Raw genomic sequence first — 19,624 nt, 5'->3', positions numbered from 1 at the left:
GCTGACGGACTCCGATTCACCACTACTAACTACGATGCTTCTTCTTCTTTGGGTTTGTTTGTGGTCTCTTTAGACTGAAAATGGAGAGAATTAACATCGCCACATGTCTTATGTTTGTAACAAAACAATCCGCGCCGAAAATAGCTCAATAAAATAAGAGCTTGAATGAATTTATTGCCGCCGGCTGGACACATGTAAGATGGCGGGTAGCCCGACGTGCTTCGGCAACAGGAAGGCGTATCTACTTACTGTTAAACAGAACAAGACTTCCGGGAACTACGGAAGCGAGTTTGTACAGACGCTGGCGGTAGAAACGAATTCACTTCGGACGTTTACGAATTTGAATTTGAATTTGAATGGGATGGAATGGAATGTAATTAGGGTGACGGCGCGGGAATTTGGAGCATAACGTGAGTTATTTGGAAAACGTTTCTGCGCGTGTGTGCGGTATCGTTAGCATGTTGTGTAAATGGCCATTGTAGGCTTCGAACAACTCGATGTTTGAACGAGACAAGCCAATACGTCAGACTTTTAGCAAACATATGAAGAAAATGGCGCTATTTAAGTGCATTAATATTGTAATCAAATCGGATTTTTTCCATTATGTTGGACTAATAAGTGATTTTCAGGAAAAGTACAGCAAGTGATTTGAATTTATTGAGCGCTAATGCTAATCGCGATTGTTAATCGTTTAGCATAGGCTCATTTTGTTGGCGTTTGTCTAATATGTGCATATATGTGAGCAGTGGACTTGAAAATAATAAATAAATAAATTGGAAACAAAGTTTTTGGGGGCATGCTATTAGTCAATTAATCGATTTTTTTTTTTTAAAAGTCGTTAGTGACAGCACATTAAAGTTGTATTTCAATGATACAAAGACTTTTTTTCCTCAAAATTCAAGGACGCAAACATCCAGAATTGGGGAAGGGGTTCATTTTATGCATTATACATATTTTTTTTCATCACTAATTGGCAGATTAATCTGTATATATCGGCCTAAAAAAACAAAACAAAAACATATCGGTCGGGCTCTAGACAGCACTACCGTGGACTGCTCATTTAAAATTTTACCCCCCCCCCCCGGCCACCAGGCGGCATGATGGCGGTGAACGCGTCGGGCCGGGCGTCGGGTCAGCGCGCGCACCTCCACATGCCCAAGCTGAAGGAGAACGACACCCACTGCATCGACTTCCTCTACTCCATCTCGGGCCGCGACGGCGCCAGCCCCGGCACCCTCAACGTCTACATCAAGGTCGGGTGACGTTTTTTTTTTTTTAGCTAGCTAAGCTAGCCAAGGTTAGCATCAAAACGTCACGTTGTGATGTGCGCGCAGGTGAACGGCGGCGTTCAGAGCAACCCCGTGTGGAACGTCAGCGACGGCGTGACCGACGGCTGGCTCAAGGCCGAGCTCGCCGTCTCCACCTTCTGGCCCAACTCGTATCAGGTGAGTCGCAAAAAAACAAAACCTTGTTGCTATTCCAGCCGAGTGCTCGCGTTGCTGACAAGTGCAGGCCGGTACGTGGCGGGTCAGCGGTGCACGGCGGGGTTGGCACACTGTCAGTCTGCTGAATGTTAAAAAGCGATACATGACTCAGTCGACCATTTTCAGCAGTCAAAAGTTGATATTTTGTCCAGAATGAATTTCATTATTTTTCATGTCCAATGAATACCTTTTAAAAAAGTCGTTGTTCTACTTGCTGTCGCCTGCTGATGATGTCATCACCTGTGTTGAGGAAGTAGGTCACGACCAATCATGGGCTCACCTGTTTTCTGGCGTTGGTCAGCAAACGGAGCCACGATTGGTCGTTACCGGCCTCCTCACCCTCGTCTTCCTCCATCCAGGTCATCTTTGAAGCGGTTTCCGTGCAGGGTCACGCGGGGGTCATCGCCGTTGACGACGTCCGAGTTCTGGCTCATCCCTGCCGTAAGTCACTGTTGCGTGTGTGCGTGCGTCATAATAGTTGACATCATCAACTACATGCTTACGCTAATTTGTAGCATAGCTACGTCATATTTGATTTCTTATTTAGTAGGGGTGTGAATTGCCTAGTACCTGACGATTCGATTCGTATCACGATTCACAGGTCACGATTCGATTCGATACCGATTAATCCCGATACGAATGGTCACAATTCGATACCGATTAATCCCGATACGAATTTATAAGTCGATTGTTGCAATTTTTTTTTCATTCATATTTAGAAAATACTAATCAGTAAGCTTGTAGAGTGTAAGATTTATATGAAAATGTATTATTTATTTATCTGAAATTTCAGTCTTATAGAGGTTGTAATCTGTTTCATGTTTGAACAGCATTAAAATAAAAATATTAAGGCTTAATGTGCCGTTCATATAACATTCTTCCATGCTCAAGGTGTGAATCCTAAAAAAAAAAAAAAAAAAAAAATCGATTCTGCCGATTATTGAATCGATTCGAGAATCGCGCGATGTAGTATCGCGATATATCGCCGAATCGATTTTTTTTAACACCCCTATTATTTAGCATACACGCATCCGATTGAATATTTGCATCATCTTTAATGGCACATCATTTAATTCCAGCGTATTCACATCATATTTAAAACTTGATTTAATATAATATTAAATCATACGATGTCGCCTAGTTACATGATTTTGAATGTTTTATACACCTGCAACATAGTATAATTTTTACGTCACATTTAATGAATGTAATTTCCCATATGTGCGTCATATTCAACGTGTGCACCACCGATGGGGAATATTTACATCATATTTAACGTCTATATATTATTTCCTATCTGTTGATGTCATTTTTCACAGGGAAAGCGCCTCACTTCCTGCGTCTTCAGAACGTGGAAGTCAACGTGGGTCAAAACGCGTCCTTCCAGTGTACGGCGGGGGGAAAGTGGTCTCAGCACGACAAACTCTGGCTGCAGGTACGTCCGCCCGTCCGTCCGTCCGTCTTGCTTCCAAATTGCTTTCATCGTTCATATTCAAATTAGAAGGCAAAAGCTGCATGTTGTAAAGTCGTAATGCAATAAAATCAAATGTAATGACTGGGTGACAGTGGCGCCAACCACACCTTGCTCAAGTTCTCTTCTTTTTTTAAAGTAATTAATTAATATTTAATTCTTTTTAATTATTTTTAAATTGTTTTTTAAATTATTTTTTTATATAATTTTTTGTAATTTATTTATTTATTTATTTAATATTTTTTTATTAATTAATTTTTTAAAATGATTTTTTAAATTATTTTTTATATATATTTTTTGTATTTATTTATTTAATATTTTTTTTATTAATTAATTAGTTTATTTATTTTTATTCTCTTCTGACATTCCGCCGCAAACGCAGGCACTTGCCAGAGCAGTTGCAGCGATCATTTTTTTTGCTTGACAGCAGAGGGCGATATTGAGTGAATTGTTGAATTATTCTACCGACGCAATATTATTAACCAATCAGAACACCGTGTTCACAGTTAGCGCTGGCACAAAATGTTCTTGCAACAACAACAACAAACAAACAAAAAAAAGGGTTTAGCTTCCATTTAATGCACTAAATTCACGTTTCATATTGCGTTGATATTTTATGATGTGATATTGTGTCGTTATCGGCGCCCTGGCGTCTTTTTTTGAGCCGGCGTTGGAATTGAAGAGCAAGGCAGCGCATTCGTTTATGCTAATTGCTAATTGCTAAGAGATGATTTCAGGCCTCCTCGGAGGTCGCAGCTGTAACGCACGCGGAGCTGATTAAAAAGCTTTCGCGCCGACGACTCCAATCGCCAACCTCGTCTGCAATGGAGGCGGGAGGGAGGGAGGGCGCCCCCTAGGGTTAGAAAAACACAATAACAAAAGCTGCGAGAAGACGACTTTGGTTCCATCGTGGACGTTTGGCTTCATTGGGGCCGCAATAAAACAAAATATTTCCAGTCTATGTGTGGAAATTGACGTATTGTTCTTACAAAAAAAAAAAAAAAAAAAAGTACAGAGGAAAATATGACACCAAGCAAGCATGACAGCAGCGAGCTACACAAAAGACTGATACAGCAAAAATGTGGCGTAACAAAAAAGAGCGTGACAGAAGTGTCAAATCAGGGAAAAATCAAATGGGGGAAAAACAAAACAAAACAAATAAGCAAAGAATAAAATGAACATAAAATGAAAAGGTGTGCTGTACAAAAAGACACCCAGATTGTGTAGCATATGGTTAGTGTTCATTTCGTCGACGAAAACTGAACAAAAATAATTTCTTCTACACACATTTTTCACCAGACTAAAACGCTAATTAATAAACAATAATTGGGACTACGTCAGTATGCATTTTTGACGACTCATGAAGACGAGATGGAAATTGTCTTCGAGTGTTGACATGAAAACGGCTATAACGTTCCAACAATAATCTTAATCCGACCGCTAAACTAATGCTAGCTAACTTACTAGCTTAGCATGGAGCCATAGTAGCCACTTGTTGATATCCTGTAATTGTGTGTCAAGTGGTTTTTCATCCAAAAAGATGAGAGAAAATTTGATGTGAAATTAGTTTTAGATCCGAAATGTTCAACATTACCTGCTGGCAAAAAAATATACAGTGGTAAATCTTGCTAACGGCGTGCGCGTTTGTTTGTTGCGCGGGCGCAGCAGTGGAACGGGAAGGACACGGCGCTGATGGTGACGCGGGTGGTCAACCACCGCCGATTCTCGTCCACCGTCAACGTGGGCGACACGTCGCAGCGCGGCACCGCACGCTACCGATGCGTCATACGCACCGACGGGGGCTCCGGAGTGTCCAACTACGCCGATCTCATCGTCAAAGGTAAGTTGCCATTCTTTGCCTTCCTTTTCAACAATTTGCAGAGCCTCAATATTCCAAGAATAATATTCCAAGAAAAAAAAAACTCATAAATTTGCGAGAATACTCGTAAATTTGCGAGTTTCCAAAGTGGCAAATCTGTGAGGAAAAAAGCTCGGAAATTTGCAGGGGAAAAAAAATGTAAATTTGTAAGTTCATAAATTCGCAAATTTGCAAGAAAAAATTCTCATAAATTTGCAGCTTTATAAAGTCGCTAATTTGTGAGAATAAACCTTGGAAATTTGCAAGAAAAAAAAAAGTTAATTTGCGAGTTTATGAAGTTGCAGATTTGAAAGAAAAAACTAATTTGCAAGTTTATGAAGTAGCAAATTTGTGAGTTTATAAAGATAAAAAAGAAAAGAATGGACATTTGGGAGAAAAAAAGTAAATTTGTGAGTTTATAAAGTCGCAGATTCACCAGAAGAAAAAAAACTCATACATGTGCAAGTTTATAAAGTGGCATTTATAAAGTCTCAGATTTTCAAAAAAAAACGAAAAACATACATTTGTGAGTTCATAAAGTCGCAGATTTGCGAGAGAAAAACCCCCTCAAATTTGCAAGTTTCTAAAGTTTCAGATTTGCAAGAAAAAAACGTATAAATTTGCAAGTTCATAAAGTTGCAAATTTTGTGAGTTTAAAGTGGCAGATTTGCAAGAAAAAAAAAAAAAAGTTATCAACTTTCGAGAAATACACGGACGACATGCTAGCTTTTGTCCACCGGGAGCTAACGTAAGCAGTTAATGGGACACTTCATTGAAGTTCTACTCGTCGATTAATCGATGATCAAAAGCATCTTCCGTTCATGTCATTGACGAATTGTTGCACTTTTTGAGAAACGTGGCGTCCCCTTTTTTGCAAATCTCGCTTGAAGTTGAGAGACAACGAAACAGATAACAAAAGATGCGCTGGCTTGTTCAATTTCACACCTGCTGCGTGCGCAGGCGGACGCACGCACGCACGAGCTTTTTGTATACAAGCCATCAAACAGTCGATTTTGGCTGATGTTTTTCCCCTTGAACGCATGCCGAGCGCCTGTCGTCAAATGAAAAGGCCTCAAATGTCATCATCTCCCGGCCCGCTCGATATGGAGCAGGAAAGGAATCTTCCCGACAGGAAGCCGCGTCCTTCCTGCCGAGCGACTTTATTGACGCGGCCGGGCCGATAATGTGCTTTGCACCGCCGCTGATGGAATTACGGCGGACGGCGACCATCGCTCGCCGTCGGCTGTAATGAATGACGTCCCGAGTCCCGCCCACTTTGAGGAGCACATTCTTCATTTTGACAAGAAATTGTACGTCGTCGTTTGACGAAAATTCATTCAAGTTTTACTCATAAATTAGTAGGGGTGCACCGATCACAATTTCCCGGTCCATCAGCGATCCTCGATCTTTAAAAAAAAAAAAAAAAAAAAGTCTGACCTGCCGATCTCAATTTTTGCCGATTCTGATTCAGATTTTATATTTTTATTTTTTTAATTTATTAAAAAACAAAAACTAATAATAAAAACTAACAGAACCACCCTGAAAACCAGTTAAAACTAACTCAATTTAAACAAACAAAACTCGAAAAACTAAATCAAAACTAACTCAAATGAAAATTCCAAATTTTTATTTTTTTTTTTGCTGTGGCCTGCTATGATCAACACGCTCACCAAATTTTTGCGGTGGCGCGCAAAATGGGGGCTCATTGTTTATTCATTTATTTTTGTATTTAATTTTCTAGTGGCCGCATCCGAGCGTGAACTGGATGCTTCGAAACAAGATGGCTGACTTCCTGTTTCGCTTTCGAGCGCGACTCCTTGAGATTTTTATTTTATTTTTTTCCCGTATCACTCGTTATGCTCGACATGTCAGCAGATTTCAGGAGTCAAACAGGATTTGGGGGTTGGAGGTGGTGGATGAAATCTATCAAGTCATGCAAGTCACGTGCAAGTTTTTGGTTTTTCTAATTCGGCACCGGAAGTCAGCTGGACCAAATTTTTTATTTTTTTTTAAATAAATATTTGGTCGACATCTCATTCGCCATTTTCGGGTCCAGACTCTCCATCGTGAAGCATTTGAGGTTCCGCCCGCTGCCGCGTGTGGGCGGGGCTTTCCTCGGCGATGATGTCATGAAAAGGAAACGTATTATTTAGCATGGAGTCGTGTTTTTCTGTTGGATTTTGATGACTCCAATGTTTTCATTGGTCACAAAAGATGCTGGAATTTCATGCGAGCTGGTGTGTGCGTGCGTGCGTGCACGCTTGCCCGCGAGCGTGTCACGTTGTGATGAGTTCAGGGACCCAAACTGTCATTACCATCTGTTAGCAACACAGTGCACGCGTGTGTGTGTGTGCGTGCGTGCGTGCGTGTATATGGGAAGCTCAGGTGTTGTTGTCCGTGCGTGTTGCCAGGGGAAATCGGCCATGATGCCACCGCTGAACAATATCGCGCACACGCACCCCGGAAACCTTTTTGTGTATCTGCGTGTGCATGTTGCTAAATCTGGCTCCAATGTTATCATCCCTCTGGCAACATTTGGAGTTTTTATTTTTTATTTTTTTTTAAGTTTGTGATGTTCAACTTTTATTTATTTTATTTTTTTTGTGAGTGCGTGCACCTGTGCGCGTCCCGGAGCGCTCAAATTGCCGCGCGCCCTTTTACCTTTCATGCGTGAGCATGCGTGTGCGTGTTCATCCTCCCGTGTGGCCAAGTGAAATGGGGGTTAATTAGTGTTTAGTGCGCTCAGGTGTGACCGTGCCAAAGACGCTCCAGCCGTGCACGTGCGTGTGCGTGCGCACATGTAAGTTCCCGTTCCAACCTTGCAAATATGAAGCAAGATCACTTGCGGGTTTTTTTTTTTTTTTTTTTTTTTTTTTTCCCCTCATTGATTTAAACTTTGAAAAAGTGTTTTGTATAAGACTAAAAGGAATGGAAACAAAAGTCACTTCAAATGGACCCTTGGATTTCTTTCTTTTTTCTTTCTTTCTTTTTCTTTCTTTCTTTTTCTTTCTTTCTTTTTTCTTTTGTTCTATCTATCTATCTATCTTTTTCTTTTGTCTTTTTCATTCATTTTTTGTTTCCTTCTTTCCTACCTTCATTCTTTTTCTTTTTTCTTTCTTTCTAATTTCTTTCTTTCTTTCGTTTTTCTTTTGTTCTATCTCTCTCTCTCTCTATCGCTGTCTGTCATGCTCTCTCTATCTCTCTATCTCTATATTTTTCTTTCTGTCTTTCTTTCTTTCTTTCTTTCTTTTTTCTTTTTCTTTTTTCTTTTATTCTCTCTCTTTCTCGCTCTCTCGCTCTCTCTAAATAAATAAATAAATAAATGATTAAATAAATAAATAAATAAATGACTACATAAATAAACGACTAAATAAATGACTAAATAAATAAATAGATAAATGGCTAAAAGTGAAAATAAAAACGGATATAAAAAATCTAATTCAAAAATTAAATACACATGTATTGTTTTTGTTTTCACTTGTAGTGATTTACTTATTTATTTATTTAGATTTTTGGCAGTTTTGCTCCTCCATATGACTCAACCTGAATTGAAGCTTAAAAGTCCCGTTTGTATCAAAATGTCTGACTTGCTGAGACTTTTTTTTTGTGTGTGTCGTGTGTCGTGTGTCGATAGACGTCGGCGCTCCTCCGTTTTGCTGTTGCTCACTCAAACTGGCTGCGGGGGCTGAAAAATATTTGCCAGTGTTGTCCGTGCATCGCCGTGTGTAGTTTGTGTGTGTGTCGTCTGTCCGTCAGAGATAAGACTCGGTGGGGTGGAGCTTAGATACACAGCTGCCAATCAAAACCACTGGAGGTGCATGTGTGCGCCCCACTCCAGAATCTCGTGGTGGTCCTGAAACTGATTGCGCTCCCAAAATAAAACCCGAGTGTGTGCGCGTTTGGGTGTTTGTGTGTGAGTCGCGTTGCCCACATCCATCGAGTGCGTATAAATATATATTTGTCCACACCATCCAAATCAATCAATAGACGTGTGCGTGGACAGCAGTGGTTGCGCAGAGGCCCGCCGGGCTCTTAACCATCCTCCGCGCAGCAGCGCCACCACCTGGCCGCAAAAAAAAAAAACATCTGCAAGTCGTGTGGCAGCAATTGCGTGTGCAAAGCTGCAGAATGAACAAGAATTGTTGACGTCGCCGTCGAGTCTCCCCCGGCGACGTTCTAATGCTGCCTTAAGATACGACCTGAATGTGCTTTTGTGAGCACACTCGTACCTCAAAACGCTTGCATCTCAAGTCATCTTTCCCTGTTGAAATGAATGGAAAATGCAATGAATCCATTCCAGACAAAATGGTGGCAAATGTGTATTTGAATGGTTTATTATAGTTTTTAAAAACAGAGCGATGACATCATCGAACAGAATTGAAAAGAATCCAGCTTGTTTTTAGTTTTCAATGCGGTGGATAAAGAATATATGACTGTGGGTACTGTTATATTTTCTGTTCCTTTGTTAAGTCTGTTGCAAGGTTATTCTTAGTCAGCTAAAATAAATGAAAAAACTAAACCTAAAATTCCAAAAACTATTTTCTTAACAAAAATAAAAATAAAAACGAAAATGATTTTTTTTTTTTTAGCAACGAAAACTAACTGAAACTACATTTTGTGGTTACAAAACTAACTAAAACGATAATCATAGCATAAATGTCCTTGGTTTTAGTCTTTGGAATTGAATTGCGTGAGCCGTTGGGGATGATTTTAGATGTGATTTGAAGTATGTTAATTTTGATCTGAAACGGAATAAAGACGTTTGAAAGTGCGTCACAAAGACGTGACCTCATCTAGCAGCAGCCAATAGAAAAGCAGTTTCAGATGACGTCGCTCCCATGCTGTTTTTTTTTATTTAAATATTGCGTACAAGTAATACACATTTAAAAAATAAAAATAAAACTTAATACTGAAACTAACTAAAACTAAATTAAAACAGAGCATTTATTAAATAACAAAAACTAATAAAAACGAACAGAACTACCCTGAAAACTAATTCAAACTAACTAAATTAAAAAAACAACAACAAAATACTCGTAACCCCCGAAGTCAAAACTAACTAAAATGAAAAATTCCCAAACTATAATAACCCTGCTCTGTTGCTGAACGGGTTGAAGAATAGAGAAGCTAATTCGTGTTAGCGTCAAGCTAGTAGACTGATACAAATACTACAAATAGAGTAACAGTAACTCCCAATGGAATACTTTTGTCAAAATTGTATATTTTGTACTGTTTGCATTTTGTTTTGCTTCCCATTTATTTCACGCGTAAGTTCAATGACACGAAAACCGGAAGTATTTGAGCGCAGCCTCGTTTTATGCCAAATTCTTTTTGATCCTGCTTTTTATGTCAACGGAACGCAGCGGCTCATTTTCAAGCCTTCCAGGCACGATTGTCGATGTTGACGGTGAAAACATCTGCACAAACATCTGTTCAATCGGCAAATCGTGTCCGGAATGAGCGGAACGCTTTCATGTCGGAATGTGAAAAAAATTGGCCAAAAATTGCTCTTCAGCGTTTCCACACAAAAATCAAACGAGATCCATGTCAGGAAGTTGTAAAGTCAGCGTGGTCGTGGTCGTTGATATTCCGCGGACCGTCCTTCCTTTTCTTTCATGTGCATCGCCCTCCGCACGCGCTCGTGCTAACGCGATACGACACTTGTTAGAGAATATCTGAGGAGGAATATAAGTAATGCATGGCCAGGTATGAGGAAGAGGAGGACGACGACGAAGAGGAGCGGAGGGGGTGAAAAGCTGAACACGGAAACATGCGCACGAGTCGCTTCCACACACACACACACACCGGTTCCACTTTCAAGCTGAGCTCAGGCGGTCCGAGGAGGCTTTCTCAAGTCGCAAACAAGCTTTCCGATCCAAACTCAACTCAACTTTATTGATAAAGCGCTTTAAGAACAGGCGTTGCTGTATACAAAAGTGTTGTACGGAAACATAAATATCAGTTTTGCAGTCAACAAGAACAAAGCAAACATGATGCCTTGCCCTAAACTCAACCAACAAAAATGATAGCCTACCCCTATTACTTACCCTATCCTCAACCTTAAACCAATTCAAACCTCAACTCTAAAACCAAGTCTTGACCCTCAAAAAGTGGTCTGAACTTGTGGGGACCACCAAAAATGTCCTCACAATTTCCAGTCGGTCCCCACAAAGGTGGTTAAACCTGGAAAAATGTGTGTATGGGCCCCACAATGTAGCAAAGACAAAAGCACATAGACAAGTGCACACCCCGTTCCAACTATGTTTTGCATTTGCATTATTAGGGTTGGAACACGTCTGGAACTCGGAGCGTGGAAAGCAAATCAAAGGAGAGGATGAGGAGTGTGCAGTGGTGAATTGTGTCAGTCAGTTCCTCTCCTCTCTCCTCACGAGCTTTGAACCGAGTCTCTTCTCTCCTTTTTTGTGTCATGTTTTAAGAAATGTCAAACGAGTAAACCTAACAAAAACCTAAACTCTAAAACCAAGCTTTGACCCCTCAAAAAGAGGTCTAAACTTGTGGGGAACAACAAAAAATTTCCTCACAATTTCAAGTCGGTCCCCACAAAGGTGATTAAACCTGGCAAAACCACGCGTGTATGTGCCCCAGAATGAATGACTCACACAAAAACTGTTCACGCTGAAGCGACAGTGTGAATTTGACTTGAATCTTTGAGAAGAAACCGCAGCCAACGACTCCTCCACACACTCGCCTGCAGCTGTCAATCAAACACACGCACACGCACGCCGACACCCAAAAGAGCTGAAGCAAGCTCCGCCTCCGTGCACTCATCATTTCAAGGATTTTTGTTTTTTTGAATTCAGTACTTTGAGTGTTTGTTTCAGTTTTTTTTCTTCACAAATTATCCCCTTTTTTAAATTTTTTTTTGTGGAAAATCCATATTGGAGGTTTATTAGCTTTTTTTTTTTCCGTCAATTTTTTAATATTTTTTTTAGGTTCATTCCCCTGTCAATGATTTGTGGATTTTTTGGCGGCAGACTGGCCTGGTCGCGATATTATTTTCTCCTTTAACTCATTTGCTCCCAAAAACGTATAAATACGTTCTATTTTTTTAATGTATTGTGTCCCAAAGACGTATTTATACCTTTTTTTATTTTTTATATAGCATACAGAAGGCTTTGATGCAGCCTCTCAACTGCAAAGAACGGTTGAAGAAATGGTAGCTATTACACAAACGGACAGCAGGTGGCAGCAGAGTATAAGAGATCAACCATTTTGATGAAAACAAGCCGTTTCCCCACAAATCTAAATTAGTTTTGTGAATAATGATGAAACTTAGCTATGCTCTAATGCTAATTGCTGCAAAACGGAAACAGATAGAAATATATATATTTTTTTCCTGATGAAAGAAGAGATTTGAATCTTTCTTTTGGTAGCTTCCATCCATGTTTTTATAGCAATAGAACAGAATATTCTGTGGGCCTTGCAAAATCAGTCCAAATCCAGTAAAACAGCCGGGTTGCTTCAGTCAAAATGGCTGCCAGTCAACAAGTTCAATATTGTGATTGCAGTTATGTTTTCAAGATCTTCCTCTCATGTTGTTTATTTAACAACACTTTTTTTTGTTAAAAAAAATAAAAAATAAAAATGCAGCCTTTGCAAATTCCATGACATTGCGATGTTGACGTGAATTTGACCAATCGTTCGGCCGGAAATCTTCCACTTGCAAGAAAACTAGCATTGCCATCTAGTGGTGGGAGTCTGAAGTGCACTCGCTTAGAAATTTTTGGGCTCGGGGAAAAGAAAATCATAAGCAAGGTATTGGTATTGTTGTGTTCGTGTGTGAAAAAGGTGCGAGTGAGACGGCGTGTGCGTGTGCGCGCGCGTGTGAGTGATTGACAGCCGGCCGACCGGGCCGGCAGCCTCCATCCATAAATTGTCTTCATAAATATTCCGAAGCGGCCTTGAGGGAAAGCCAAATATTCGGGTCAGCGCACCTTCTCCCACATGTTAATAAAGCCAGTCAGTGTATAAATCTAAATCCAAATATAAATATGAATATAAATATACCAATGTGTGTGCGCGCGCTTGGAATTGAGAAGTCGTAAAGCAGCCAAAAGCTTTTAAAAGATGTGACGGGTCGCTTTTCAAACTTGCTGTCAACAAACGTGACAAATGACTTTTACAGCCAAACACTTTTTTTCACTTCTTACTTTTCATCAAACCTTTTTTTTTTTTTTTTTTTCTTCTCCTTTCACTTGACTTTAGCGTCACTTAACATCGAGCCCGTTGGCGGCTCCGGCTCGGCGTTTGACGGACAGCTCAGGTAGCGGGAAAGCTCACGCTTGCTTTTAACAGCATGGGGGCGAACCGGCGACGTCACTAAAACTTCAAAGCAAAAGTTTTTTTTTGTTTTTGCCTCTTCTCATAATGACGTGTTTACCAAATTTGAGCTTGATCAGCAAATTTGGCTTTGGGGGCTGAATTAAAAAAATCTCAACGGCGGATTTTCTGACTTTTTTTTTTTTTTTTTGTGCATCAAAACCTGCAGTTATGCCGATTTATTTTTTCCAGCTTTACACTACGAGTGCGACGATATATCGATATCGCGATAAATCGTGATACTTTGTCTCCCGATAGATTAGCGATACGCCTATGCAAGTATTGCGATATTTGTCGTTAATATGCAGCCACTATAACAGCTCCGTTGTTCATGACTCGTTGAGCAATTACTTGTCAGGCCACTAGGGGGAGAGCCTCATAAGAGTGGCGGGCAAATGGACGCAAGTCTTCAGGCAAAGAAGACTCATCAGCGCTCTTTGACTTGTGGAAGACATTAGGGATGCACGGTAATATTGGTGGCCGATTAATTATCAGCAATTATTAACCAATTTGACGTCAAACAGATAAATCAGATAATCGGGAAATTCGCCGATAATTATCGGCACTTATCGACCAATTTGACGCCAAACCGATAAACCAGATCATCAGGAAATCTGCCGATAATTAGCAGCAATTATCGATCAATTTGACGTCAAACAGATAAACTGGATAATCAGGAAATTCGCCGATAATTATCGGCAATTATCGACCAATTTGACGTCAAACAGATAAACCAGATAATCAAGAATATCGTATCGCGAGGTACCCAGAGGTTCAAGCAACTTTCAGGTTGCGAAGCGATATCGGCTTCTGAATTTTCTAAATAATGCGGCAAGCTAATTTCTGGAGCCGCTGATAAATCAAAACGCTGATTCATACGTATGAGCAAATATCGACTGATATGAGGACGAGGAAAATGAAGCATTGCCAATCAGAAGTTTTTTTTGTGTGTTGCGCAGCGCCGCCCACGCCCATCGCCCCGCCCGAGCTGCTGGCGGTGGGCGCCACCTACCTGTGGATCAAGCCCAACGCCAACAGCATCATCGGAGACGGGCCCATCATCCTGAAGGAGGTGGAGTACCGCACCACCTCGGGGAACTGGGCCGAGAGCCACGTGGTGGACGCGCCCACCTACAAACTCTGGCACCTGGACCCCGACGTGGAGTACGAGATCAAGGTGCTGCTGTCCAGGCCCGGCGAGGGCGGGACCGGACCCCCGGGACCGCCGCTGGTCACCAGGACCAAATGTGCAGGTACATTTATTTATCTTTTTTGATCAATGAAAACACAAATTGATGTTCTCAAGATTTGGAATGTCTCGTCAAACAAGAAAAGTTAGTATCGTCAAGTTTTGAGTTTTTGGCAAAAAACAACTCATTTGCTCCCAAAAACGTATAAATATGTTCTATAAATATGTTTGACGCGCTACTACTTCGCCATTTTTCAACCGATTCTCACCATTCAAACGTCGACATATCCCAAAAATTCACGCGACGACTGCTTCTATTTTTCTCATTCCCAGGATTCACGCCTTACCCACAATTCCCCATTTTGTACCCTATTTTTCCCCATACATTCTTAATGGGAGATTCTACATTTCACATTTACGTCCACATTTTTCATCCAATTCAACTTCAATATCTTCTACCAATTCATGCCTTGAGCGCTTACCATTTCTTTCCAATGGTAAACTTTGACTCATAAGGAGATTATTATTATTATTTTATTTTTTTATAGTCCAAATGGATTCTAGCAAGATTAGGAACAAATGCAACCAAATTAATGGCTTTCTTAAAAGTATTCTGTAAAAAAAAAAAAAAGAAGTCATGTTGAAACATGGCGTCAGGTAGAAAGAGATGAGAATCCGTAAAAAAAAAAAGTGGAAGACGAGAAAAGAAGGCAGATGAGGAGGCGATGGACACGGAGGCCCGGCGAGGTTAAGCACCTGAAGGCGCCGTCTAATTGGCTGACAAAGGAAGAGTGACGGGCCCGCCCGCCGGCCGACCTCCGACCCGGAGGGAGGTGACGGCAAATGTCAGGGAAAACGTCGAAATGGGCCTCGTTAGACTAATGTCCTTCGGCCAATTAGAGAAAGAAAGAAAAGGTCTTTTTTTTTTTTTTTTTTTTTTTCCTGTCCCGCTGGCTCGTCTGAAACGTTTCATTTAAAAAAAAAAGAAGCCGTAAAAAAGCAAAGGGATTGATGCAAGGCGGAGGGGGGAGGATTGATGTGTGGCAAAGTCCCATCAAAATGTCTTTTTTTACAAGCGCGCGCGCGCTCGTCAATCTTTAGCGCCGGCCGCAACGCGAGCGCTCCTCAAGATTTCTCATCTTCTTTTAGGGGCCATTTGTTGTTTTACATCAGTGAAGGAAACTGCCGACAATCGAGCGCAGGGCACGTTCGAGACCACGTTTGAATTAATGAAAACATTCGTGTTATTGAAATAAAATAAAAGCCAAAATATGCTTTCTAATAACTTCGACAAGAAGGTCAAACAGTTGTTTGAGAATTTTGCTTGACTTTATTAAACAATACTTAATGAGCTTTTTTTTTCTTCTTTTTTTTAAATCCTGTGCTTGACAATACTCGATATAAAACCTAAAACTAATACTAAAACTATTAAGGCATGATGCACAATGACCTGAAAAGAGCTGAACAATTGAAAGTTGGAACGTTAGAATCGGTGAATAAATGTAGTAATTGCAGCAGAAAAATTTAAAAAAAGGGGTTGGGTGTGAAGAATCAATTAGGGAATTAGAGTAAGGTGTTAAGAATCAAGGGAACAGCTCATGGCGTGAATTGGTGGAAGATATTGAAGTGAATCAGATGAAAAATGTGGAAGTAAACGTGAAATGTAGAATCTTCCATTAAGAATGTACGGGGAAAAGTAGGGTACAAAATGGGGAATTTGTGGGTAAGGCGTGAATTTTGGAACTGAAAGAAATGGAAGCGCTCACGGCGGGAATTGGTGGAAGATATTGAAGTTGGAACGAAGTGAATCGGATGAAAACTGTGGAAGTAAATGTGAAATGTGGAATCATTGGAAATGAATGTGGAATATTAGAGTACAAAATTGGGAACTGTGGGTAAGGTGTGAATTTTGGCAGTGAAAGAAATGGTAGCACTCATGGCGGGAATTGGTGGAAGATATTGAAGTTGGAACGAAGTGAATCGGAGGAAAAATATGGAAGTAAATGTGAAATGTTGAATCTTCCATTAAGAATGTACGGGGAAAAGTAGGGTACAAAATGGGGAATTGTGTGTAAGGCGTAAATCCTGGGAATGAGAAAAATAGCAGCAGTCATCGCGTGAATTTTTGGAATATGTCGACATTTGAATGGTGAGAATCGGTTGAAAAAAGTGAAAGTAGTAGTGTGTCAAAAAGGTGCGAGGAATAAAATGGAATCATAACGGGAATGGTGTCGAATAACAACAAATGCGACTCGGACTCGTAGTAGTAGTGAGGGCGGCGTGGCTCACTGTTGTCTGGCAACCCTGTGGTTGTGGGTTTGATCCCAGGCCATTTTGTCAGCATGTGGAAGTGCCCTTGAGCAAGATAATGAACCCCCGTTTCAGCTTCTCATGCTGCTGATGACGAGTCAAAATAGAAGGCGCATTAAGGTGGGGAAAAAAAATACAAAAATATGTCAATCAAGTGGCATTGAGCGCTCGTAACGAATACGTTGGTATGCGAGGTGGAGGAGTTGTGAAGCCATCTTGCGCAAGATTCCTCATAATCTCAACAATAATCCCGGCAGCAGCTTTGCGGAAAAGCCGACCTTCCAAATCCGGCGGTGGGCTCAAAAAAAAAAAAAAAAAAAAAAAAAAAACTGCAGAGGGTTGACGTCTGTTGACGCAAAGCCACTCGAGCTCATGCTGACACGGCAGCACTATTTTCAAAAGATTTCTTAAAAAAAAAAGTTAAGAACGTCTGGTTGAACGCGACTCGGAGAGAATCAAGTGGGCCCAACGGAAAATATTGACGATATTGACGACCGAAGCAAGAACCTGTTGATTTAGTTTGCATGAAATTTGTTGTGTCCAGACACGGTTCACGTCACATTGTGGCCGTCGGGCCGCTCTTCATGTCGGAGCTGCTCAAAAGATGCGTTGATTGGCTTTTGTGGGGACTTTGAAGTGCGGAAATGCTACAACTCACAGGAAGAAGCTCTTTGACGATAAACTAACAACCGTGAAATATATCAGAGTCAATTCAGATTTATTATTATTTATTGGTCCTTTTGAACAAACAAACAAACAAACAAACAAAAATAGAAAACCTATTTCCACAAATGTTTGATTTGTGCCAAATTTGATACATCCGGTCACAATGGTTTAAATTCATATATTTATAACTGGAAACAATATAATAATAAACAGACATATCAAACATATTTGTATTTCCAACAAATCAGAACATTTCCCTCTATTAGTAAGTAATTCATAAGAATTTCCCTTTCTCAATTGGGGCGATCTTGCAAGGTTGCTGGAAAAACCTAAACTGGCAATCATAGCCAGCTGCACCTCGCCGCCGTAATTTGGTCGGGAAAGGCGGGACATTCTGTCCAATAATTCCAGCTGATTGGAAGTAAGGTTGTTAATAATAGTGGTGGGGGAAAAAAAAAAAGATATCGCAATATATTGTTGAGCTCTCTTTTGCAATAAATTAGCGATACACTGACGGTAGATATCGATGTCATGTGTCCAGTTGTGCAGTGTTATGTTATAAAAAATGTTTATGCACTTTAATTTGTCTCACTTTACAATGTTTACAGTTAAAAGACTCAGAGGCAGAACTTTGTACATTGTACAAAGTTTTGGCATGGAATAAATTTTCCTTCTTATGGGCATTTGTTGGCTTTTTCAGTCACATATCGTGATATATTGCTAAAATATTTTTGACAAAATATCAAAAATCGTAGATATCGTGTATCGTGATATTATCGATATCGTGAGCCAAATATCGTCACAGTATCGAATCGTGGTTTACCCGTATCATCCCACCCCTAGTTAATAAGGTATGCGAAAAATTGGATCGTGTCAATTAGGGCTGCGTATTGCCGCCAACCTCACGATACGATACGTATCACGATACAGGGGCCACGATACGATACGTATCGCGATACATATGTATCCCAAATAAGAAACAAAATATAGGAAAATTGGTACACTGAGACACGTGCCATGTTAAGTTTATCAATAAATAAATGTTGACATTCTTCCTCTGCTTTCATTTATCTTAGCAAGACAGTGTCCAATCACCGGTGAGCTATTTTTGCATTAATTGAAGGCAATTAACTTCAAAGACGCTGCTGGTTTTTATTTTTTAGGTACAATGCAAGCTGCAAAGGCAAACGTCAACTGCCGATTTAAAGTTAACGAGCAATATCGATTCTGACGCCTGCGTATCGATACGTGTCAATACACGAGGCCCGCAACGATATATTGCCGTATCGATTTTTTGAGCACACCCCTAGTGTCAATGGAGATTGCCTTCACCATCTACGATTTGAAATCGTTTTCTGAACGTTGTCTGGACATTTTTGCAATGGGAAACGTTTACACGTAGAAAAGAACCGTCGTTTTTGTCGTCAACGCTTCCTTGTCATTTTTCTGGTGTTGAATTGTGTGGCCTGTCTGTACCCTGGCGTGCATCATCTGCTTCCCGTGCGCGTCTTTCCCCTGCAGCTCTCGGTGCTCGTTAGACGCCGGACAAAGAACAGAGGGGGGTCACTCGCGTCTCGTAATGAGCTTATCGCACGTTGGATGCGGCCATCGGTCGACGCGTTTCATCTTCGCTTTCATCCCCAAGTGTGTCTGCGTGTGTTCAAAACTGAAAAAAAAAAGAAAGTTGTTTTTCAACCTTGTCGCCAACAATCCAAACAAGATTTTTTGGACAAGCTTGACGACCGTTCCCAAAAAAAAACATTCCACAACAGTTTTGCAGCGTTCACAATTTACGTTTCCCTTTGAATATTTCAACATTCTGCAACCTTTTTGCAGCGTTCGCCAACATCAGCTCCCAAATCCAAAAACATTGGACAAAAAAAACACAATTTGAAAAATATTAATAATAATTAAAAAAAAAATCAGTTGGATTTTTATGCGGATTACAACAAAATTTGTCATGTGAATTACAAAGTTGCATTTTTTTTTTTTTTTGGGAGTACATGTTTTTTCACTCAGCCTTCTTTTGAAAAAAAGATTCTGTTGAGTTCAATTTTTATGCTGATTACAACTCAAATTTTATATATATATATGGACTGTCTCAGAAAATTAGAATATTGTGTTAAAGTTCTTTATTTTCTGTAATGCAATTAAAAAATCAAAATTGTCATAAATTCTGGATTCATTACAAATCAACTGAAATATTGCAAGCCTTTTATTATTTTAATATTGCTGATACAATTTTTCTCAAACATTTTGCAAACGCCCCAAGCATTCTCCTATATTCTGTATTTGATTCATTTGAG

General features: G+C 40.3%; 1 protein-coding gene across 16 annotated transcripts in view; it reads left to right on the top strand.

Moving 5' to 3' along the window:
- ptprt (protein tyrosine phosphatase receptor type T) overlaps positions 1 to 19,624 on the top strand; it is a 121,166-nt gene that overhangs the window by 26,312 nt on the left and 75,230 nt on the right. For 14 of the 16 annotated variants that reach the window (XM_077529064.1, XM_077529063.1, XM_077529051.1 and 11 more), the window contains 6 exons: positions 1,093 to 1,253; positions 1,335 to 1,445; positions 1,844 to 1,925; positions 2,804 to 2,919; positions 4,621 to 4,795; positions 14,113 to 14,406. In XM_077529064.1, the coding sequence (XP_077385190.1) occupies positions 1,093 to 1,253; positions 1,335 to 1,445; positions 1,844 to 1,925; positions 2,804 to 2,919; positions 4,621 to 4,795; positions 14,113 to 14,406 (939 nt within the window). Of the gene's footprint in view, positions 1 to 278; positions 411 to 1,092; positions 1,254 to 1,334; positions 1,446 to 1,843; positions 1,926 to 2,803; positions 2,920 to 4,620; positions 4,796 to 14,112; positions 14,407 to 19,624 lie in introns of those variants that run through there. The other 2 variants (XM_077529060.1, XM_077529050.1) reach the window with 2 other exon arrangements.

This window comes from Festucalex cinctus, chromosome 8, assembly GCF_051991245.1.
Source record: "Festucalex cinctus isolate MCC-2025b chromosome 8, RoL_Fcin_1.0, whole genome shotgun sequence".
Lineage (NCBI taxonomy): Eukaryota > Metazoa > Chordata > Actinopteri > Syngnathiformes > Syngnathidae > Festucalex > Festucalex cinctus.
This window is presented reverse-complemented; position numbering and strand designations above follow the sequence as displayed.